Source organism: Cervus elaphus, chromosome 30, assembly GCF_910594005.1.
Source record: "Cervus elaphus chromosome 30, mCerEla1.1, whole genome shotgun sequence".
In the NCBI taxonomy this organism is placed as follows: domain Eukaryota; kingdom Metazoa; phylum Chordata; class Mammalia; order Artiodactyla; family Cervidae; genus Cervus; species Cervus elaphus.
This window is the reverse complement of record NC_057844.1, coordinates 45,960,958-45,983,945: the sequence shown is the minus strand read 5'-3', so window position 1 is coordinate 45,983,945 and position 22,988 is coordinate 45,960,958. Positions and strand designations below refer to the sequence as shown.

Sequence of the window (22,988 nt, the reverse complement as noted above, 5' to 3'; positions counted from 1 at the left end):
CTTTGTTCTGAAGGGCAATAAATAAATAAACAGTTTATTCTTTTTTAACAATCCTTGAAATTTCTGACTTCAAATAGAACAATTTTTATAGGCTATTTGCTGGACAATGACCTCTTCTTTTATTTAATAAAGCAAAGAGAAAGAAAAAAGACCAAGATAATAAGTACAAACAACCTCAGAAAAGAGACAGTGAATCAGTATAAACTTTTATAATCAAGTTTAATACATTTCTCCTAACATTGCAAATTATACTATAATTTATGTTTTAAATTAAACATGCATTTACACTACATGACTTCTTTCCACCTCCATTCCCAACTATGTACAACTATTGTCCAACTATGTCAAGCGAGTCCCAATACTGAACTTCTTTAGAGAAAAATGACTTTTTGGCTTTTTAAAGAGAAAGGAGTATGACAATTAGAAAATATCATATATGAAAAGGTGCAATTGAAGGTCCAATGTTTCTTAGAAAACTAGGGATTTAAATATCTGCCTGACTTTTTGACCTTCAATACAGTCTGCCATCCTTATCATGGCCTGATTTAAGAGATGAAGGGAATTAATCTCAATTTATACTATTTTTGTTGTGGCTTCCTTTTACAATCCAACTCTAAAATGATTTCACTTTATTATTATTATTATCAAATATTTGCCTGTACAACTCTTAATACAAATCCACAGACCACAGATGGAATTAGACGCTTAGTGCTGGAAGTAGTGATGGGTGAGTATAACTAAATATTATGCAGAGTTGAGTATTTGTCACAGGAATGATGCAGTGTGGAATAAGGAAAACCAGTCCACGGTGATTTTCTTCTTTGTAACTGTTCTCCTCCTTGCTCCTCTAACTATTCTCCTTTTCTCCCTCGACTTGAGTTTAGAGATTTCTTACAATATGCTCCATAATCAGCAAAGTATTTTTGGCCACATGTTCCCTTCATTCTGAACCAGGAGAAAAGGGGGTGAGGATAGAAGATTGAGGGAGGAAACAGTGATGTCAAATTGTGCCATTTGGTTCTGACATCTAGGTAAATGTGAATATGACTGTGTAATTACTTAATGTATTCAGTAAGCATACATATGGTCCATGCATTTCCATGCTGAAAAACAAGTCTGAATTATTTATAATAATTTTAACCACTTCTTTATTAAGAATGGAAGTTTGTAATACAAAGTTTGAGCGCTTCAAGTTATAGCGTGTTCAGCTTCCCACCTTCTGTCCTTTAGGTAATTTATCACCAAGCTCTCTGCATCTGATTAGAGAATGTATCCTTGAGATAAAAGCCTTATTCCTTGTTTGAAGAAAGGCAGGAACTGGAAAAGAGGGAGATTGTAGAAGTGAGACTCTAAATCAGAAGTTGGAACCCCAAGTGGGGAGAGCAGAGACAGGAAGCGTAATAGTAGAGGTCTTTGCTTAAGGTAGTCAGGGTTGATCTGCTGAGCTGATGGTGAGGCCCTGTGACTGAGTTAAAAAGGCTTGAGAGAGTTACTTGGCATAATTTCTCCATCTTCAATGATTTACTACTGAAGGGCAAACATCAATTTTGGACTCTCTCCTGAGAAACGTTTAACAAAGTCAGTCAAATACTGGTACCCTGTTATCTTTCTAGATTTGCCAAACTTGGAGAGCTGTTTTATAAACCTCTGCCTGAAGTTTGTATTTTTTTTTTTTCCTATTGAGGAACAGGTCCATTAGTACATATGCAGATGTAAAAATGATCTTCCTCTTTACTTCTCCGTTGTGCTATATCTTAGAATTGTTCAGAAGTGCACCCTATTGTTAAAGCTATTTGTGCCGGGTGTGCTAATGCACTCTTTGATTGAGTGAATTAGCAGTCATAACAATCTGGCAGTCTGGCCATAGAAGTGTGCTCAAATTGATTTGTGTTATGGCTGGACTGGAAAATCTAGTGTTAGTTGTTTTTTGCCCTGGGGCATTGTTTGTACCAAACTCCACTTTTCATTTAATTTTCCAATACATTTTGAAAGATTGAAATGCTTGTGATCAACATTTGATCCACTTGCATTATTTAAAAAAAAATTCTGAAAGTAATTTCAGATTCCAAAAAACCTTGCTTTCAATTAGAGTAAACATAATTAGAGTGACGTCGTGCTCGGAATGGTAAGTCTCCCTTTGAATCTATTAAGCATGTTATCTCCTTGTCCTGTCACTGAAAGGAATTCAGTATCTATCTGAAATATACATCTGTATTTTTCTGTGCATGCTTCTAATTGAACTTGGGGGAAAAAATAAAAGAATAAAATTGCGGGCAGCCTTTTCTTGTCCCCCTTCCTGCATATTCCTAAATTGTTTCTGTTTCATTTAGTGATGTGTAAAAAGAGAATACTTAAAGCTTTCAGGGAATTTTGAGATGTTCAAGAAACATTCACATATGTATTGCCTTTAAGAGTTACTCGATCATTTTAGTATTTTTATATTCTATGAAATCCCCATTTTCAGTCTTAACTGTATCAATTGCTATATTGAAGCCCTAAAGATTTAAAGACATGACTTATCCTGGCTTTGTCAATATTTGTATCTATCTTACAATCTTCTACTTTGCAGTCATTTACCAGAATTATAATGCAGCATGAATAAACCTTAAAAATGACTATTGATTACAGAGAAAGCTTTGTGAAATCATTTAGTCAGTTTCCCCACTTGAGAAATCAGTGAATAAAATAGGTCAATAGATAAAGATGGAATGGATGTAATATAGTGCTCTGCCTCTCTGGGTTATAAAAAGGGTCAAAAATGAATCCCCATAGAAATCCTGTTTTTATACTTAGAAAATAAAACGATACTCACCAAATCCCAACTCTAAGTTCACCTTTATACAGATTTATTCTTCGTTTTTAAACCACAGGTTTGAAAGTACATCTTTATGTTTCCCTGTTTCAACAGAAGCATTTCCTTGTCACTGTCCCTTTTAACCAAATAGGATGCCCTCATCTTCAGGCTAAAGTGCCTGTTGTCACCCAGGTATTCACCGGGACTTTTGCTGCAACAGCTACTCTGTATTTCCTCACTGTCTCCTGCAACCTTACAGCTCTTCTCAAAACTGCATTTCCTACTGCAGTGGACTCTGTCTTCCATGCCGATTTTTGTTAAGTAATAGATGGTGAGCCCTGAGACCACTCTCTCTATTAGTTTCCATTCACAGGGATATCGTCGGGGCCACGGAAGGAGGGGGAAGGGGAAGGGAGGGGCCAGGAGCGGGCAGAGGGAGGGAAGAAAATACCTTCCCTGAACTGGTACAAGCTCAGCTTCAAACGATATCCTAGGAAAGAAATTAAAGACTTCTTAATTAGTGCAGCAATTAAGCTTTCTTGGTAGCATTTTAATCAGCACAGGCCCTATCAAAGGACAAACAGAACGATTTGCAGGTCTTTGAATTTTAAACAGTCTTATTGATTTCAGCACAATACGTCTTCACAACACACAGGGAGAATTTTCTAATATCAGTTACAGTACTTTGAGTTTTGCTTATGCAAATCGAGTGAAGGTTGGAGAGGAGGAGATGGAAGGAGAGGACCTGAACCAACCAGACATGGAAAACAATAAACAAACAAGACAAAAGCTTTGAAAACCTAAAGATGTGATAAGAAGAGTGGGAATTTGAAATCTGGGCAGTTGATTTATCTGCTGTTATGAAATACCCTTTGCCTTAATCATCGGTAATATTTCTCAAAAAAAAAAAAAAAAAAAAAACCAGGAAAGGAAAAAATTTGAATTTTTCAAGGGTTTTCTTTCCTGAATATTTTAATTTGCATGATGTGCCTTTTCTAATCCTATTGTTTGATCAAAGGGGTAAGTGGTAGCTCCTAAAAACCAAAACCAAAAACAAAAACAGTTCAGAGTCCTGAGATGGGGGTGAGGGGGAGGAAGCTCCCGCTCAGGTCCGGGCCAGCTACCCAAGCCTTGCCTCTGAATGGAGCACGTGCTGGGAGACACAGGTTTTCCTGCAGAAAATTTGGACTTTGTTTTGATGTTGGGTGGGATTATGGCATGGTCAGCTATCACGACTCCCTGTCCGTGGCTTCTGAGAGTGGCAGGTATTGAGTGAGTGACAGTTTAACAAAATGTGAGAAATGAGAATACTTAGAGCAGATTTGGGGCAGTTAATTTCAATTTTTTCCATTTGCAGGACTAGAATTTAAAATGAAGGAACTAGCATTTCAAAAACTAAAGCAAGTTTATGTAAGTTGTGCATGCAATTCCAAAATAAAATTACTTTCTGAGGACTTAATATCTTCTTCCTCACCTCTACTCATTAACATAGTCATTTGGAATTTTTTTAAAAAAGTATTGTTGTCCAAAACAGGCATAAACACTTAAAGAAGTGTTCTGATTTATGTGATGTATGTCCAGTCCCTACTTTTAACTGAAGTCAGATAAGAAGAGTGAAAATTGATATAAATTACTTCTGAATATATCAAACTACATTGGCTAACTAGGCAAAACAACTGTATACACTTTAGCTATCTTATAGAAGTTAGTCTACTTTTTAGCAACAATCACTTTTCTGAATTCTTATGACCCAGGAAAGCCTCCTGATGTAACTGCTTTATCCCCAAAAGTTTAGTATAAACTTAGACAAATTAGTGTTAGTGCCCTATTTCTCTGTAAATATTTCCTACACCTTTTGACAGTAGACTTCAAAAAGGTTAAAGAAATAAAAGATAAAAAGAAATGTGATAATAATTTCAATACTAAACTGTGAATCCGATGCTAATAGTTTATTTTTGAAATCTGTCAAATGCTAAAGCATTCTTTCTATCTTGTGAAGTTAATGAACATGTGCAGACAGGTTTAAAGCCTAATTATTTAAGATTCCTAGTGATATAAACAGAACAGACTTGACTTGTGCTCAAATCATAGACTGGTCAAAATTTTTGAATAAACAGTACTTCCATGCAACAAGTTAGAAAAGGGAAGAAAAGCAAAGAGGAAGGCAAAGAGGAAGAGGGTGACCCTAAACTCAGCCCAATGTTTTTAAGCATAGCTACCCTTTCTGCCTTTACAAGTCAACTAGTGAGATTTGTTTTTGTTCATTATTTACAAAACATATTTCTGCAAATTGAGAAGGACTCTCCCAAAATACAATGATAGTCTTCAAGTATATATAGTATATATATAGTATAATATAGTATATGTGTACATATATATGTATAAGTACACACATATATATATTTATTCAAATAACACATTAGCAGCTAGCCTTAGGTTTTAAAGGAGGAGAAGATGGTTGGCGTCTATGCAAGACAGGTTAATTACTTATAGAGTTTTAGGTAAGAAAAAGTAGTGCATTCTCCCCCCTCTCCCACTTTCTAAATCTTCAGGGGTGCCTGATCTCTTCAATTCTCTTTATATGATTGGCATTTCTGACCTTTGGGGCAAAAGTGAAGTTATCCTGAACCATCCACATTTCTGTAGCAAGCATTTGTTTCTTTCCAAAATCTATTAGGATATAAAAGAATTGAATACAGAGCATTCCATGATTCTTAAGCTATTTCAGACTGACTTTTCCCCCACAACTTGAAAACTCTCCGGGAATTTTCGCTATCTTTAAACAAATAAATAGTTGAGTCGACAGATAAAACAATCAGATACAGAAAACATACGCTTTGCTTCATATGGATTTTCCTCAAAGTAATTTCTTAATAATCATGAAGTCAAGGGATGTGTTTTCATTTATATCTCTTGCCAAAAAAAAAAAAAAAGCCAAGATACATCCTAAATCCCTTGAAGGAGAGCTCGGAGCGCTCTGGCTCCTCTTTAAGTTGGCAGGCGATTGCTTAGAAGGTTTTGGAAAAAATTACGAGTCTTCGCGGACGAAATGGAATATTAAGACATGCAATCTAACGGTAGTAGAAAAGTAGATGCTCTCTCTTTCCGATCGCCACTTCTGGGTCTCGGCTTTTCCTCGCGGTCCCTCCTATAGTTTCTTTCCTAGTCCTCCCCCCCCCCCCCCCCCCCCCCCCCCGCTCTCTCGCTTTCCTCGGGTCTCGCGCGCTCGGAGTCTCGGCTCCGAGTTCCTGGTTGGATAATTTGGGTTAATACTAGTGAGTGAGGTTTTTGCGGCTTCAAAGGGTATTTCAAGTTTCCGGAGCTCCTCCCCTCTGCACCGTGTGACAATAACAAGTCGTCCAGCCGGCAGCCTGCACTTTTCAGCTCATTTTCTCTCTGTCATTCCCCTCTCAATCTTTGATCAATGTACTTGCCAGGGAGAACCCAAGTCCTTCAAACCTCCTCCTTTTCACCTTCATCCTTAACTTGGTGCTAGAGAGCGGGACCCACACAACCACAGCCGACCCTGCCCGCCCCTACCCGCCCCCCCCCCCCAACCCCCGATCCCAGCCCCCGGAGAGGACTCACATTTCGACTTGCGGGACACTTTTGTGCGTTTCTCTCCAGAGCGCCTCTCGCGCTCGCCCCTCCGGCGCTCGCTCGCGCTCGCCCTCACCTCCTTTCCCCGCTTCTGCCCCTTTCTCTGCTCTTCTCTCCCGGAGTTGTGGCGTTCGTGGCCCCCTAGCTCCTTCTCCCTCCCCCCTTTCTCCCTCCCTCGCCCCCCCCGGGGGTGTGTGTGTGGCAACTTTTCCCCTGGCTTCTCCTCCTTCTGTTTCCCCCTTCTATGTGGCCATGGCAGTGCCGGCGGCTTTGATCCCTCCGACCCAGCTGGTCCCCCCTCAAGCCCCGATCTCTACGTCTGCTTCCTCCTCCGGTACCACCACCTCCACGTCCTCCGCGACCTCGTCTCCGGCTCCGTCCATCGGGCCCCCGGCGTCCTCGGGGCCAACTCTTTTCCGGCCGGAGCCCATCGCTTCGGCGGCGGCGGCGGCGGCGGGCACAGTCACCTCCACCGGCGGCGGCGGCGGCGGCGGCGCGGGCAGCGGAGGCGGCGGCGGCGGCGGCGGCGGCGGCAGCGCGGGCAACGGAGGCGGCGGCGGCGGCGGCTGCAACCCCAGCCTGGCGACCGCGGGCGGCGGCGGCGGCGGCAGCATCAGCGCCGGCGGCGGCGTCGGCGCCTCCAGCACCCCCATCAACGCGAGCACCGGCGGCGGCGGCGGCGGCGGCGGCAGCAGCAGTAGCAGCAGTAGCAGTAGCAGCAGTAGCAGCAGCTGCGGCCCCCTCCCCGGCAAACCCGTGTACTCGACCCCGTCCCCAGTGGAAAACACCCCCCAGAATAATGAGTGCAAAATGGTGGATCTGAGGGGGGCCAAAGTGGCTTCCTTCACGGTGGAGGGCTGCGAGCTGATCTGCCTGCCCCAGGCTTTCGACCTGTTCCTGAAGCACTTGGTGGGGGGCTTGCACACGGTCTACACCAAGCTGAAGCGGCTGGAGATCACGCCGGTGGTGTGCAATGTGGAGCAGGTTCGCATCCTGAGGGGACTGGGCGCCATCCAGCCCGGAGTGAACCGCTGCAAACTCATCTCCAGAAAAGACTTCGAGACCCTCTACAATGACTGCACCAACGCCAGGTAAAGAGCCAGGGGGACGGTGGGGGTGGGGAGGGAGTCTCCGCCGCCTGTGGGCCCTGCCCAACCGGCCCTCTCGCCCTTCCCTCGCTCTCTGCCTGGCGCCGTTCTCTCCGCGCGCCCCGGGCGAGCGCGGCCCTCTGCTCCCTTTCCTCCGGGCTCGCCGGCCGCTCCCGACCTCTCTGAGAAGTTGGCACCTCACCCTGCCCGGATCGCGCTCTTCCGGCCGGGTCCGCCCCTTGCTAGCCCGGACGTTGGGGCTCGACAGATGTGGCTGGCGGGAACCCCAAGTCTCGGGGCGGACGGGGCGGGTAGGAGGCGGATGGTGCCATTCCAGGGGCCACAGCGCCCTTCCTAGGCTGCGCGGACGTCTGGGGACCCCTCTCAGCGCTGCTGTGTGTGCGCGCTCCCTCGGACCCGGGTTCCACCGCGAGGCGCCGGGCACCGGCCCGGCTGCTCGGAGACGAGGGGCTAGATCCTGGGGGCGGAGGGAGGTCGTAACCCTGCCCCGCGGGGTTCGTGGAGCGGAAAGACGCGCTAGGGGTGAGCGCCCCGCGAGGTAGCCTAGGAAGTGGGTCACTTGGAGGTCGGGAGCGGGACGGTCCCAGAGGCCGAGAGGCCAGAGTAATCCCGGGGGACCCACATTGAGTTCAGCCCTGAAGCCCCGAGGGCAAGCCTGCGGAGGGGAGGGGAGGGGTCTGTGTGTGCACGCATCTGTGCGTGTGTCCGCGCGCGCGCGCGCGAGCGTGTGTGTGCAAAGAAGATAAAGGGGTACGTTTGCCTGGGGCAGGCGCGAGGGGACCGGCAATGTTCCTGCCGTTGGGGGTGGTGACCGGGTACCTGGGACTCCTGGAGGCTGAACTGGAGACATGGGGAGGGAAGACAGCAGTTTGCTGCCTCGCTCTCTCTCTCTCCAAACTGTTCTCTCCTTTCTTTCTTTTTTTTTTTTTTTAAAGGTTAGTAGCTCACGCAATGAGCAGGTGCAGGTTTCGCACTGGGATGCTCTGTGGACCTGAATACCGGTGCTGTGGCTCCCCCAGTCCCGCAAAGCGCGCGAACCCTGGAGGCCACGGGACCCTGAGCCCGGCCGGACCAGTTTTATGCTAATGAACGCTCACTTAGGGGAGGATCTACCGAGAGGGGGCGGGAGTGGGGTAACTTGTCAGTTTCGGGGTAGAAGTGATCTTTTCCACCCACTCTCACTGTACGGTCTTGTCCCCACCGTTGGCTGCAGAGGGAGAAGTTCAGAGAAGCCGAGTAAAAGCAAGCAGGGAAAGTTGGAGTCTCGAAGTGAGCGCGTGGGAACTGCGCGCAAAATTTGTGCGGAAACTTCGGTACCCTCCAAATAAGTTTAAAGATTGGGAGGAGGAACGGAGTTTTACCTCTTTTTATGTGTGCCCCTAGTATAGCTAAGGAAACTGAGGCGGGAAGGAGAGAGGCGCAGGACTAGACCAGAAGGAAATCGGGGTAGAAAAGCCCCTAGCTATTTCTTCCTTGGAGAAAGACTTCTGGCTAGTGCCCTGGAAACACTATAAGACGAGAAAGGCTCCAACTGCAATTCAGTAAATGTCCTACCCTGACCCATCCAGAAACTCTTTTCCGTGTTTACTTCTTTCTTTGTATGGGGGGCATGGGTGTTTATCTGGGTTTTGAACCTTCGTTTCTACTCTTTTTCGGTGAATGCTGAACGCGCGCGTGCCCAAGAATATGGACAGGTGGCAGTAAAGATTGAGGGTGAATCTTGATCACTAAACACCATTTACAGAGATAATCAGAGACCTTGGGTGTACAGAATATAAAATATTTGCCAAAAATCTACTGTTAAAGCTGTTTAAATCAGGGCAGAAAATTGTTACGGAGTTGTTATAAAAAATGCTGGTTGAAATCTGAAGCCAGTTCAGATAAGATTGTGATAAAATAGGATTGTGATAAAATACCTATCCAGTAAATTGGTGAAGCGCTCTTTTCCTTTTCAGTAACCAAACGACTTTGCTCTTGAGTCTTCTTTGTGTGTTTTTCACAGCACACACTGTACTAGATAATTAATGGCTATTTCAGATAACACACACAAAATCGCTGGAGAAAACTGCTTCAAAGATTAGGAAGTTATAACCAATTTAAAACAGGTAGTGTTACACTTCTTACAATTATTTCCTTGATGCTTTTGTTTTTTCTAAAATTTCTGCTTAGGTTTTGGAATTGAAGTCCTCACCATATGGTTGGAGAATATTCTTAAAATTACTAGGAATGAATGTTAAAATATTGTTTTCCCCTGAGGTTAACAAAGGCTCTGGAGTTAAAACTTTTAGAACCAAGAAAAGTTAAATCCAGTAAAACTGTTTATCCCTTCAAAAATATCTTATCAGTACTCTAAAGTTTTAATACCTTACAATGAAATGTGTTATTCCAGAACTCCATTTGAGGTTAAATGTGGTAAGTTTGTTGATTTACTGTTACATTTTGATCTTTTTATCAACTACAGGACTTTCTCAAGCCTAAATAATACATAGATACTGAAAAAGGTGTGTAGTTGCAGATATATACCTAGGTTTCCCTAATTCTGCCATTGACTAAGAAGATAGAAAACTTATCACTGAACTCTCACCAAAATACAGTTTGCATTGTGATGCCTTACTTTTTAGTGATAGTTACAAGTGTTATTGCCTTGTTTCTTTACTTTGGAAGCAATAGCTAAAATATTTTTCATCTTGAATTTTGCAAACTAAAATTATCCTGTTGATTCAAGTCCAGTTTGTTCTCTTACTATTAAGATCCTTTTTCATTCATTCCAGTTTATTCCCTTACTATTAAGATCCTTTTTCATTCATCTATATATATTGATTTCTTTCATTCTTGTTTCTTTCTCCTCTGGCTACTTAAGAGACTATATAAAGGAATAATTTATGCAGAAGAAGAACAGTGCAAGAAGGCAAACTATATGAAATAATACACACATAGTGTGCAAGAAACATCAAATCTTAGCACTCTCAACTTTTTATAGAATATGTATCTAACTATGTCTTTTAATAGCATCTAGATACCAGGAAATCGGAGGAACCAAAGTTATGTTAAAGAAAGGTTCATAAACTTGCTCAAAGTGGCTCAGTAAGTTAGTAAAAAAAAAAACAACAACTCGGAGTGCATTTAATTTGCTTGGGGCTATTGCATTAGTGTGCTATCTATGAACACTAGAATAAATGTTGAAGCCATCTGTCATTACCACAAGGAGATGAAACAGACTGTCACCTTGATAGTAAAGCTAAATAAAATAGGGGTTTCAAAACATGAAAGAAAATATAAGGAAATATATTTAAAAGTTGTCAAAGGACAGAGTCTGACCTTGATCAGCTTCCTCCAATTATTATTTTTAAACTAAACATTAGTTGCATGAACATGGCTGTTGCAACAGAGGTCACTTAATTAACTGGTAACCATTAAACAACAACAACAAAAGAAAAGTAATTATGGAGATGGTCAAGTCTCTGTTTATCTGAGTCAGTTGCTTGTTTGGAGATTTGGGTTAGGATTCAATTTTCTGTGAATTCAGGTAATGAAAAGTGACTTGGTTCTATTTTGTTATCGAAAATGAAGTTTTCTTTGAATATTGCCAGAAGATGATTTTGTCTCAGGATCTTCCAAACCAGCTTGTGATTTGGGTCCTACATAGACCTCGATTTGTGGAGTTTTTAACTTGAAAAGATTCCAGTTAGTTTTATCAGACATTTATTCACAGACAGTATTCTTTTGTCTTAAAAGTCAATACCATCTATGGAAAGCAAATTGAGAGAATTTATATGTCTTTTTTTGTTCAGTGGTAATATGTGAATGCGAATTTAGTATCAGAAGTATAAACTATTTTCTAATTCTTGGCTTCTTTTTGTCAGAAGTTTTTTTTAACAAAAAATGGCAATATTTATTTAACATTTCCTTCATTGCATGCTGTTCAGTGGCACGGAGTTATGCCTTTATGCCTCTGTGTAGAAAGTTTCAACACAATACAGACTCACTTCTCATAGATAATTATGATACTTGGCACAGAGAAATTAAAAAAATTACTTCAAATGAAAAAGAGACTATGCTTTTGAAGTTTTTTGTATTACAGTCGATTAATGGCTCCTATAAAGCCTAATGTTTCGTTTTATAACATTTCAAAAAGAATATGGCATAATTAGAAGAATAAGACCTAAAATGTGAAAGTTTGCTTGGTCTTATCACTTATTTCTGAACGCTTTTTAAATATTAGTGAATTCCAGTTTAATGGCTAATACATAAATAAAATATAAGAGTATTCTAACCTTGGGTTTACCTTATTTAATCAAATTATATTGCAAAATACAAATTCTTGAGTTATTTAGATAATATCTTTCAAACCTGCTTTTTTTCTTTTTGGAGTTAGTCTCCAATAATATTATATTCATTATTGTAACAAAGTGCACATAGTTATGAAGATCATGCTTGTTTACTTTCTGAGTTCCACAGTTAATACCGGGAGACACTTAATTTGATTTGTATATAGTATTTTATTTTGTGAAGCTTCAAGTATTATGTAAAATAAACTGCAAAATAGGCTGATTTTCAGAGCTTTCGTGCATAAAATTTTTGCATTTACTGTAAGACAGAATTTTTAAACTTCATTAGTCTAAAATCTGCTGCGTTTTTTTTTTTTTTTTTTGCTTAATCTACCACATATCATGGAAATTGCGTATAAATTATTGAGACCAATATTAGCCACTCTCTTTTTGCCCTAGTACCTTCCCCAGCCTCCTGAGATGTGACACCCAATATTGATTAAAGTCTTGGCTGGTTTGAGCATAAATAACTCTTCTCTTTGGTGATTTACCATGTGTGATTCACTAGCATACGAAAACATAATACGCTTTATTGTTTCTCATTTGCTGTTTTGTTTTTGGAATGTAAGTAGCATTTGTAAATTAGCTTAATGTGCAACCAAGTAGTTGTTATTTTAAGAACAGTTTGTGCTTTGACTGTCAATTAGTACTATTTTATCTTTCCAAGTTATTTTACTAAATTGATTCACACACTTACCTCTGTTAATCACATAAAATAATCATTTAAATTGCATTGTGTTAGCAACATAGAACACATGTATTACAAAATACATAAAATGTGAAACTCTCACAGGTTGTAAAATGTCTCCCTTTGAATTTTTATCTGAGGAATTTAGTTTGAAATACGCCTTCTGAATAGGTACAGGTGAGTCTTTTAGATTTCACTAAACATTTTGATTTTAAGGTCTTCATTACTTGGTTCTTTAAAAAGTTCAACTTTGCCTGAATTGAATCTTTCCAGGATTTCATTTTCAGATTGCTCACCAGGGGGAGAAATCACATGACGTTATATACCTTTAAAATAAACAAGAATTGTGACAAACTTGATATTAACTGTTTGGATGCTTTAATATGTATTTAATATTAAGTTCTATCATTTTATGTTTGAATAGTTATGAGAATCGAATGACCTTAGCATGTGCCAGCGTGTGCCATTCTTTTAACTACTGAGTTACTGTACTGTGATTGGTCAGGCACACGTGTGTGTGTGTGTGTGTGTGTGTGTTTGTGTGTGTGACTGCTGCAGCTAAAAATTCTAGCTAAGAATACATTAAAATTACATTTGTATTTATATTTTCAGACTTAGAGACTACATTAAGGAGTCTCTTTTCCATTATATTTATATTCAATAATTTACTTCTTAATGAAGAAAACCTGAATTTTAAAAAACCCCACCAAGTGGGGCTTAGGTAAGTGGAATATCAAAGGCTCTGATCTGCATAAATCTCATATATCTCTGCATACCAGAGCCTCTGTGAGTCCACATTGTCCTCAAATTTCTTTACTTGCCTTCTCCTCAATTGGTCATAAGTATTTCCAATCAAAAATAATTTTTTGCTACATTAGCTGTCCTTTAAATAACTTAATTGCTGACATTTCCTTTTTAGAATATGTCACAGAATAGAAATGACTCAATTAGAATAGTGAAGTTAGGTTACCAAATTATTTCTTTGGAAAAGCAGAATACCAGGATAGTATATTTATAGTTGGTCTAGTAATTAGTTATTAAGTCTAGTAATTAGTTATTTTTGGATTAAATGGTGGATCATTTTACTTTGATGCACCTATTTACTTTGAGAAGGTTTCTGAGAATTTTTTGAGTGTGTCTATTACAGATACCTGTCTAACTTGAATGTACATATTTATTTTAATTATTAAGTACATATAACCATAAATAGAGACTAATGCTAATCACAATCTGATCCAAAATCAGAAACCTCAAGCCGGGTGGATTTTAAATTTCTTGTTTATTCTTATTTGGACTTATTTTATAAGATAAGAGGATTCCAAGTCACTCATTAAGAAAAATTTGCGTGTAGGTTTTTCTAAATAGGGTATCCAAATGCTCAACGACTAAATTTTGTTAAAGGTGTGGCCCTATTGCTTTCTGATTCATATTAGTTTGGAGTTGATCCAGGATATCAAGCTGGGATTCTTTTACACATTTAAACATACGTGACTTGAGTGAAAGTTGTCAAAGACGTCTTACTAAACTGGAAAATTCACTATGTATTTAATTTGTCTTATATTTTTTGTTTAAAAATATATTCAAGTGTCTAAAACTCTGCAGCATGGCAACACACTGAATAGCCAGTTGCCTTAAAAAAAGTTTCAGAGAGTAATGGTTAAAAAAAAAAGGCTGTTTAACTGAAACATCTAAAACGTGTTGTTGTCGAAGATGAACACAATACCTAGAGTATATTGCATGTTTCTTGCAGGAAATAGAAATTATTGAACTATAATTTGAGAATAATCATAATTTAACTATAAGTAGATTTATGCAGTGGATTTTGAAGGTAGTGTATGTTTGACAAAAAATTGGATATGCTTTTCAAGCATGATTTTCTCAAAGCAAATAGTGAAATGGACAGCAAATTAGATTGGTTACTTTTGGTTAGTAACATTGAAGAATTGAGAAATGTTTTCCTGTCCTTAGAATAAATTAACTGCGGGTTAAACGAAGTATTTAAAAGTCACAGTGTAACTTATCTTTGAATTTATATATGGTATCAAAACTTTCTAATTAGATTACCTGTCCAGTCACAACAGAAAAAAGAAAGACCTTTCTTCAAGGACAAGGAAAATGTATCAGGAAAGAAAGAGTACTAGTTGACAGAGAATTATTATATATTATAGAAACACATAGAAGCATTTCTAGTAAAAACTTACTAATTCAGTTTAAAAAATCTGGTCATTTTTAAAGCAAAGGTAGTTAAAAATCTCAAGAATATGTTAATTAAGAAATATTTCGTTACTTTCACGCATCGAGTAGAGGAGTGTTTTGTTAAAATCTTAAGCTGATTGTTTTCTGAAATTGTATTAATAGCAAGAGTAGGTGAGCTATTTTATTCATAGCCTTATTTTTTAAAAACATTTTGCTTAGGTTTAAACAAATCAGTGAAGGTGTAACTAGTCTTTGAACCCATCACAGCTCTGCTAAAATACTGATGTATTCTACAGTATTAATTACTATTTTATATTTAAAATATCTGATTTTTTTTAGTTTAACTTTTTGGAAATGATATTTATGTCTTAAGTGAGGCAGTTTGTACTTTAATAGTGCCTCTGGATTTTAAGTGAATAACTTGGAGCATTTTTAATTGTAGTCTCACCAATCACACATTTTATACTAGGATGGATGTTCTTGTGTGTGCAACAAGTGTAAAATTTTTATAAGTATTTTAGGAATCTTTGTGATGGATGTTTTTGTTTGTATTAAGTTCAACCCATTTGTGGTTTATGTGCTTATGCTTAAGTTATTATAATATCTTTGTTAGAAAAGCTTTTATGTATATGTATATGTGTATGTACATACACACACATGCACATAAAAGGCATATAGTGCATAGAGACAGAGGACAAATTATAAAAACAGCTTAATTTTGCTTTCTATAATTTATTTAATATAAGATGACACATGAAAAACCAATTTGACTTTAGTTGAATGACCACAGAAAACTGTATTTAAAATTAATTTAGGGTGAAAGATGCAGTTTATATTTAAATGTTTTAAGATATATTTTAATTATAAATACAGTATTTTATGGCGATTAAGATAGTGATTAAACACTTAGCTTGATTTTCCTAGACTTATATTTTATGATAACTAAGATATACTTTTAATTCTCTATGAAAAATATTTGTACTTGATAATTTTTTTTGTATGAAGTTGACATTAAACTATTAGGTACTAGAATCTGTACATTATTGAAGAACATTTAAAGTGCTTGATGTCATCGCACTATTTCTTTTATTGGTTTATTTCACTGCTGCTTGCACTTTAGAGCAAGCATATCCTTTAAAATCAGTGGATAAATGATAGGAAAACAATTTCATAATCTAAGAAAAAAAGATTGCTCTTCTTAAAGCTTTGCCATCAATGAGATGAGTTAGGAATGAGGTCAGTGGGTTAATCTGTAGGTCTACATAAGGAGATGTGTATTACCACTTCTTGCAGTAGACTGTAATTGTCTTTGAAAACACCTGGTAGAGGTCCAGTGAAATTGAAATCCATTACTTTCTCAATCATTCCATGGCATTTGTCAAGTCATTACGTCATTGAGAAAAGTGCAGGCACGCATGCATTTTTTTTTTTTCAAAGTAGAAAGGAGCTTATATTAATAAAACAGTGATTGCTTAAAAGACTACCTCATCTAAAGCTTAAAGAATTAAAAAAATAAAATAAAAACACTTGGACATAGTAACTGTAAAATGACATTTGGTAAGAAGTTCATCTTTGCGTTTAGTTATCTAAGTAAAAATATTTCACATTCCTTTTTGCATCATCTTATATGCATATATTTTTATAAGTTAGTAAAAATGGTTTCAGAATATTTTATGACTTGTGACCTCTGACACCTTTATTCATACCTTCTAAGAATGCTCTGACAAATGTATATTATAATCAAAGATGAATAATGTCTTCTTTTGACAGATTGTTTTTTTTTTGTCTTCACACTATTGACAGTACATGCAGATTTGAACTTGTAGCCAGGAACAGTGCTTCCATGCTTCAAATTGCCAAAAGACCCCCAGGGATAGAAACTTGACCTGCTTTTATGAAACCATAGAATTACATTTATACAAGTTACCCCATGGGAAAGGAATGAACTGATCCCAATTCAAACCTTAATATTGGAGCCTTCTGGGTCAAATTTGATTTTTCTTTCTGTTAACACCTGTTTAGCTCCCAAATTTCGTAACTGTATATTCTTAGGAAATTTACAAAATACTATTCATGAATGACTTTTCACAGTTAAGACAAAGTGCCATCAAAATTTTGCAGCTGTTCAAGTTTTCACATGTGACTAAGATGCTCCTTTTTAAAGTAAAATATCTAACTTTTAAATATGCATCCTAGAGTAAAATGGTTACCTTGTATTTTTTATTAATTTTTTGTCACAGAAAAGTCAGTCCTAATAGGAGAAAAAACTTTTTTCCCAGGGAGTTATTCCCTGTGATTACATTTCAGAATACAGATTTTTATATGAACATATTTTTATTTTCTTAAACTCAAATTTTAAAAAGGTTGAAGTTCTTATTTTACTGTTAGTTGGATCACTTGAAAGTGTTTCCAGAAGGCTACTTTTGCCACTAGCAGTAACAAAGGAAGGAGATCATTGACAAATTGCATACGTAAAAGCCAGTTTTGTTTTAGTTATGTGGACTGGGCCTATGATGGAAAAGGAACGTTAATCATTTGCTTAATTTCTGGAATATCAAAATGCCATATCACATATATGCAAATGGATGACTAATATAGAATGGTAGGATTATAATATCTCTTTGCTTATAACTGGCAACATTAAATGACCACCATTAGATTTAGAACCTACTTCATCATATGGAATGACTTGCTCTCAATCTTGTATATGTAGAAACATTTTATAAATGGTAAAGCAACATATATACATATATACCCTCCACTAACATATACGAAATGACCATTATAATGGTTAAATAATTCCATGATTGATTTTGAAATTGAGGTTAGCAAGTTCCTTCTAAAATAAAAATTAGAAAGAATTTCAAAGACTTTTCACTTTTTTTTCACTTAGCATTAATAAAATCATTTGGCTAATTAGTTACTTTATTAACAAGGACCAAACATAAAAATTCCTAATAAGAATGAGTATAACAATCAGTTCTTGGAGTTTGGAGGAAAAACAGAGATTTCCAGTGGAAGGTATTACTATCATAAGTTGTGATCATCAAGGAGAAAATATTTAGGGTTTTAAACATGTGTTGCTTATTATTTTTTATTGGTTGTCATGTGGTAAAAAATTAAGTTTCACTGTCAGCTACCATTTTTCTGCCTTGCCTTGACACACCATTTGAATGAAGCTGAAAATTAAGTCCATCGTTTGGATGTTTCCTAAGATCACTCTGATGTCAAATTTCTAAAGGCAGCAAATATTTCTTTTCATTTCAAAGTTTGACCCAACTAGTTTCATGGGGATTTGACATGGCTGTTGCTCTGGGCATTCCCTGACTGAAAGGAAGGAAAAGAGGTAGATCATGTAACTCGACCACATCTTACAAAGAACCTAGTTTAGGAAAGGCAACCTATTCTGACTTTTGTACTGGTGATAATGTGAAGTTTCTTTCTCTATCTTTCAGTGGCACTTTGCAGCCCTATTTCCAATAATGACTGATAGGGCACGGAGTGAACTGCAAAAAAGAAAAAGAAACAGCTTAAAAGATCTTGCTATAAAATGCATGAAAGGAGAGGTGGAACTTTTATATTTTAGGTAATTCTCTTTAAGTAGAGGGATCCTTGATGTAACGTAGCATTTTACATCATACCTAATACAGGAAGTCTTTGGACTTTCATTCTCTTAAATATCTTTATCACCTAAATTGTCCTCATAATAAATCCTCTTTTTGTTTGGTAGGCACTCTAGTGAAATCTTTCATGAAATGTAAATTCGTATTTACCTGGAAATATCTATCCAAGCTGGGTGTTTGAGCTGTTGATATTTAAATTGGATTCCTCCAATTCAACAGTGTGAAAATAGAATTGATTTTTGTTTATTTCCTCCTAAGTTTAGGAAATGAAATTCAAATGGTATTTATTTGATCTGAGGTACACTTATTTTGCTCTTTCTTTTGGGGAGTGGGTTAAATAAGGGCCCATGACAGGGACGCTGTTTGTTTTTCACAAAAGTTGTTTGTGATTTCAGGTACTCTTGGGAAATCTCTTGATCAGATTCACATCTGTTCCTGTCAAAGTGGGTGCTAAGATACCGGTCACCCAGCAACCATGTCCAAGAGGGAATTGGGCCGATAATAACTTCAAAAAGGAATGACAGATGCTAGATTAGGATGAAAGACAAAACGCATGAAAAATGAGCTTGTTAGAATCAAAAATTTGTTCAAGCACCTTTATGCAAATTAAATGAATATTGAATATTTGCATGCATTTCTACTTTTTCATTTGATTGAAAAGAGAAGAATAGCACATTTAAACTCACAAATGTGACTTCTTTCTTTTGTACTAATCAACATACAAAGCTGAATCTCTTTTAAAAAAAATCAGATTAGCCACCTGGGTTCTTATATCTCTATTAAGTGTATTAAAATGTTTTTCTTATAGCAATGGTACTCTTTGGGGTAAATTTGTTTGCCTAATTTTTTTCATAATAAACAGTCTCGTGTGAAGATTATTTTAGATAAACATAAATCCATTGCTTGAGAAAGCATTTCAAAGGTAACTTTATCCTATTGTCCTTGAAATTGGTTAATGTGCATTAATAAAAGATCACTCAAGATAAGTTCACACCAAAAGCACAGGCTTTTCATTGACTGGTTAAATCACAGTGCATTAAAGTAAAGCATCGTAGTATTCCTGAAATGAAGAGTAGACAGATCTCTTCAAAATTTAAGATACTTTTTGATATATTACTAGTTTTTCTATTGAATTGTTCACATACTAATCAGAATTTAGAAGCATCTGATAAAATGTAGTGATTGAGAGAGCTTTCCAAGTCTTGGTTTAGCAATGTCTAATGTGGTCACGTAGAGAAATTGATTTTCTTCAGAAATTAATTAATTTTTCATATCGCCCTAAGCTGCAGTTAAAAAGAGTGCATACTTGTCTGTTTTTTCCAGAAATATTGCCTAATCATATTAATACCATTGCCCCAAGGATGAAAAGATAATTGTACAAATGCATTTGGAAATATGTATCACTGAGTATTTATGATTAAATTATGCAAATGACCCAGCTCTCATCCTTTCCAGACCCAGATTGTCTAATTAGGATTGATATGCTGAATAGATGTTCCAGAATTTGAATACAAGCATGTCCAAGGAGCAGAAAATTGGAAATGACAAGGCTGAAATCCAAAGAAAAGTGTCTTTCGTTTCTACACTTTGTTAATGTGCTGTTAGCAGTTAGGGTTTTTTCCCTCCCTTTGGCTATTTTGTGACTCAGATGCCCATATTAGATGCAAGTATGCGAAATGAACTAAACTTTAGCAAATAGCATTTCATTTCTATTTGGTGCTTATTTAAAGATCATAAACCCCTGGTCATTCAAAGAGATCATCACTATTAAGTTGCTTCAAACAATGTAAATGTAACCTTAACTGAGTGACTTTTGGAAAAAACTTCCTTTATGTTTGTATCAAAGCTTTATTTCAAAACTGGCCCTCCAAACTTCATGGTATACCAATGCAGTATTTTCTAAGGATGTGCTTTCTTGAATATACAGTTTATTCATTTAATTCATTTACTTAAATACCTATCTCCTTATATTTGGAGAAAACTGTTCCAGTAACAGCTCTGATTAGGGGGGGAAAGCAGCACTTTAAATGTAACAATGTTTGAATTTGAAGTCCTCAGCAGGCTTTCTCCCTCATTGATTACACTCATTCATCTTGGATGGAGGGGTGGTGGTGAGGAGGTAGGAAGGGACTGAGCTGTCAGGACTCCAGCCTTTGTTAAGCAGCGGGTAGTCACTGCCTCTGAACTCGCCTGGCTCCTGCTTTCCATCTGCAGGATGATGGATTGCTATGTTTAATACATTTCAGCTTTTGTCTGTCATAGTGTGGACAGACAGTACTATCAGTGATTTCAACAGTGATTAGGGAACTGTTTCAAACCCCTCCTATTGGCCAGACAGCTTCCAGGAACGTCTGATGAAACACACTCATTGGCACTCTCACCATGTAAGTGTGTAGTTTGACTAGGCAGAGACTGTACATTCACCGTTTAACTCAGCGCAGAAGCCCACTGAGAATTTTACTAGACCTTACATTCACTTTGGAACAAAGTTACGCAAGACAACATTGTAAGAACATTTCGGGTCTCAAACTAAAGTATTTCTCCCAAGTAGTTCCAAGTTAAGATACATTTGTATTCTTTAAATATTAGCAGCACATGCTTATGGCAGAACTGTGTTCTGTAGACTGCTGTCAGATGTTGCTGTGCTCATCAATATTGAGCTTAGCTATATTGAGGGGATAGAATTCGAAGACTGTGTTAAAGCAGTAAGACATGACATGGCATGCGCTATTCTGGGATTTGCTGAGCTGTGGGTGCTCTGTGGTTCACAAGTCTAAAGAGTGAGTGATTTCAACAGCCAGAGAGCCACTAGATACAGCTCAATATTTTCCCTGGAGTGTCTTACTCTATTTATAAAACTGGTGCTAAGAAAAATACAGTTAACTAAAGGAAAAGAAAATATGCGTTTAAGCCATTAATAACTTAGGCAAAGTTTTATTTGGAACATGGAACATATCTAAATCAATGGAATTTTACTAATATTATTACAACAGACCAAATGTAAATTACAATGTAAATTTAAAACTGTATTATAAACATGAAATTTTAACTCTTTTAATAAGTAGGTAATTATCAAAATGGGGCTTCCTCGGTGGCTCAGTGGTAAAAGATCTATCTGCCAGTGCAGGAGAGACACGGGCTTGATCCCTGGGCTGGGAAGATCCCCTGGAGAAAGAAATGGCAACTAACTCCATATTCTTGCCTGGGAAATTCCATGGACAGAGGGACCTGGTGAGCTACAGTCCACGGGGTCGCAAAGAGCTGGATATGACTTAGAGACTAAACAACAACAGCAATAATTATCAAAATAATTCAGGCAAAGATTTGAAACAAAATCTAAATCAGGAAAATCTGTGTGTTTTCAACTAATCTCTACTAATAGGGAAGAGTAAAGAAAAGTTTAAATAAGTTAGCCCCAAATATTAAATGAGAATAAGAATTCCAGGTCCCCAATTATATGTTGTCTTACTGATGTGCCTTTGACATTGTGAATTTTTTATCTGAGATTCTTTCAGTAAAGGTTTCTGGTTTTGAATATGTGGTTACAAATATGCTATGCCATGCTAAGCCACTTCAGTTGTGTCCAACACTGTGTAACCCTCTGGACTTTAGTCTACCAGGCTCCTCTGTCCATGGGATTCTCCAGGCAAGAATACTGGAGTGGGTTGCCATGTCTTTCTCCAGGGGGTCTTCCTGACCCTGGGGTTGAACCCAAGTCTCTTATATCTCCTCATTGACAGGTGGGTTCTTTACCATTAACGCCACCTGAAAAGCCCATGGTTACAGATATGCAGTCCCACAAATTCATCCATACACAGCATATCGTGTTTCTTTTGAACTGGTTCAATAGCTAAACTCGTTGGCATTTTGACATTGCTGATTTAGTAATAATAAGGACAGGTGGGGCTGTAGTTTCTGTGAGAGTTATAAAAACATTCATATGTTTTGTAACTTACCTTGTTCTTTGCTTTATTTTAAAGCTTGTCTTACCGAAACAGTGTTCAGCACCAGCATAAAAATTGTGCACTCATTCAGCATATTATTAAGGAGCCATTCGTCCAAGTGAATCAAAGGTATAGCTCATAGTAGACTTTTGTACAGAAATTACATAACTGGGGTTTAAGCAAATCTGGATTTTTAAATCAAAGCTATTCACAAATTTTATAGCACATAATGAAAAAATGGACCACCTCATGGCATTGTGGTACTGCCTAATCACTGTGATGTGTGGCTGTCAAATCTTTAGAATATTGCATCTTCATTTATCTCTTCCATAGTGTGGATGAGGGCAGGCAGGGAACTGGCAGGGTGTTTATTCTTTTCAAGAAGGATAAGGTCTGAGGGATCAGCTATTAGCAGCTCCCATCCCCTGAAATCACTGTGATATGTGGAATTTCTACCAAGTCAAATGGAAATGCATGGGTGAGGCAACTAGAGTAAAGATTCTGAGTTTTGAGCTCTCAGCAGCATGGAAGAAGAGATGATGGTCAATACTCTGTTCTAAAACAGAACCATCTCATGGAATGACTGTATCTTACCGACTGGGAAAGATTGAGGGCAGGAGGAGAAGGGGGTGACAGAGGATGAGATGGTTAGATGGCATCACTGACTTAATGGACCTGAGTTTGAGCAAACACCAGGAGATGAGGA

General features: G+C 38.0%; 1 protein-coding gene across 2 annotated transcripts in view; it reads left to right on the top strand.

Moving 5' to 3' along the window:
• Positions 1 to 5,001: 5,001 nt before the first annotated feature.
• The window catches only part of DACH1 (dachshund family transcription factor 1), a 451,469-nt gene continuing 433,482 nt past the window's right edge, over positions 5,002 to 22,988 (top strand). Inside the window, exon 1 of one of the 2 annotated variants that reach the window (XM_043892205.1) lies at positions 5,002 to 7,485. In XM_043892205.1, the coding sequence (XP_043748140.1) occupies positions 6,647 to 7,485 (839 nt within the window). In that variant the 5' untranslated portion in view covers positions 5,002 to 6,646. The remainder of the gene's footprint in view (positions 7,486 to 22,988) is intronic. The other variant, XM_043892206.1, reaches the window with a different exon arrangement.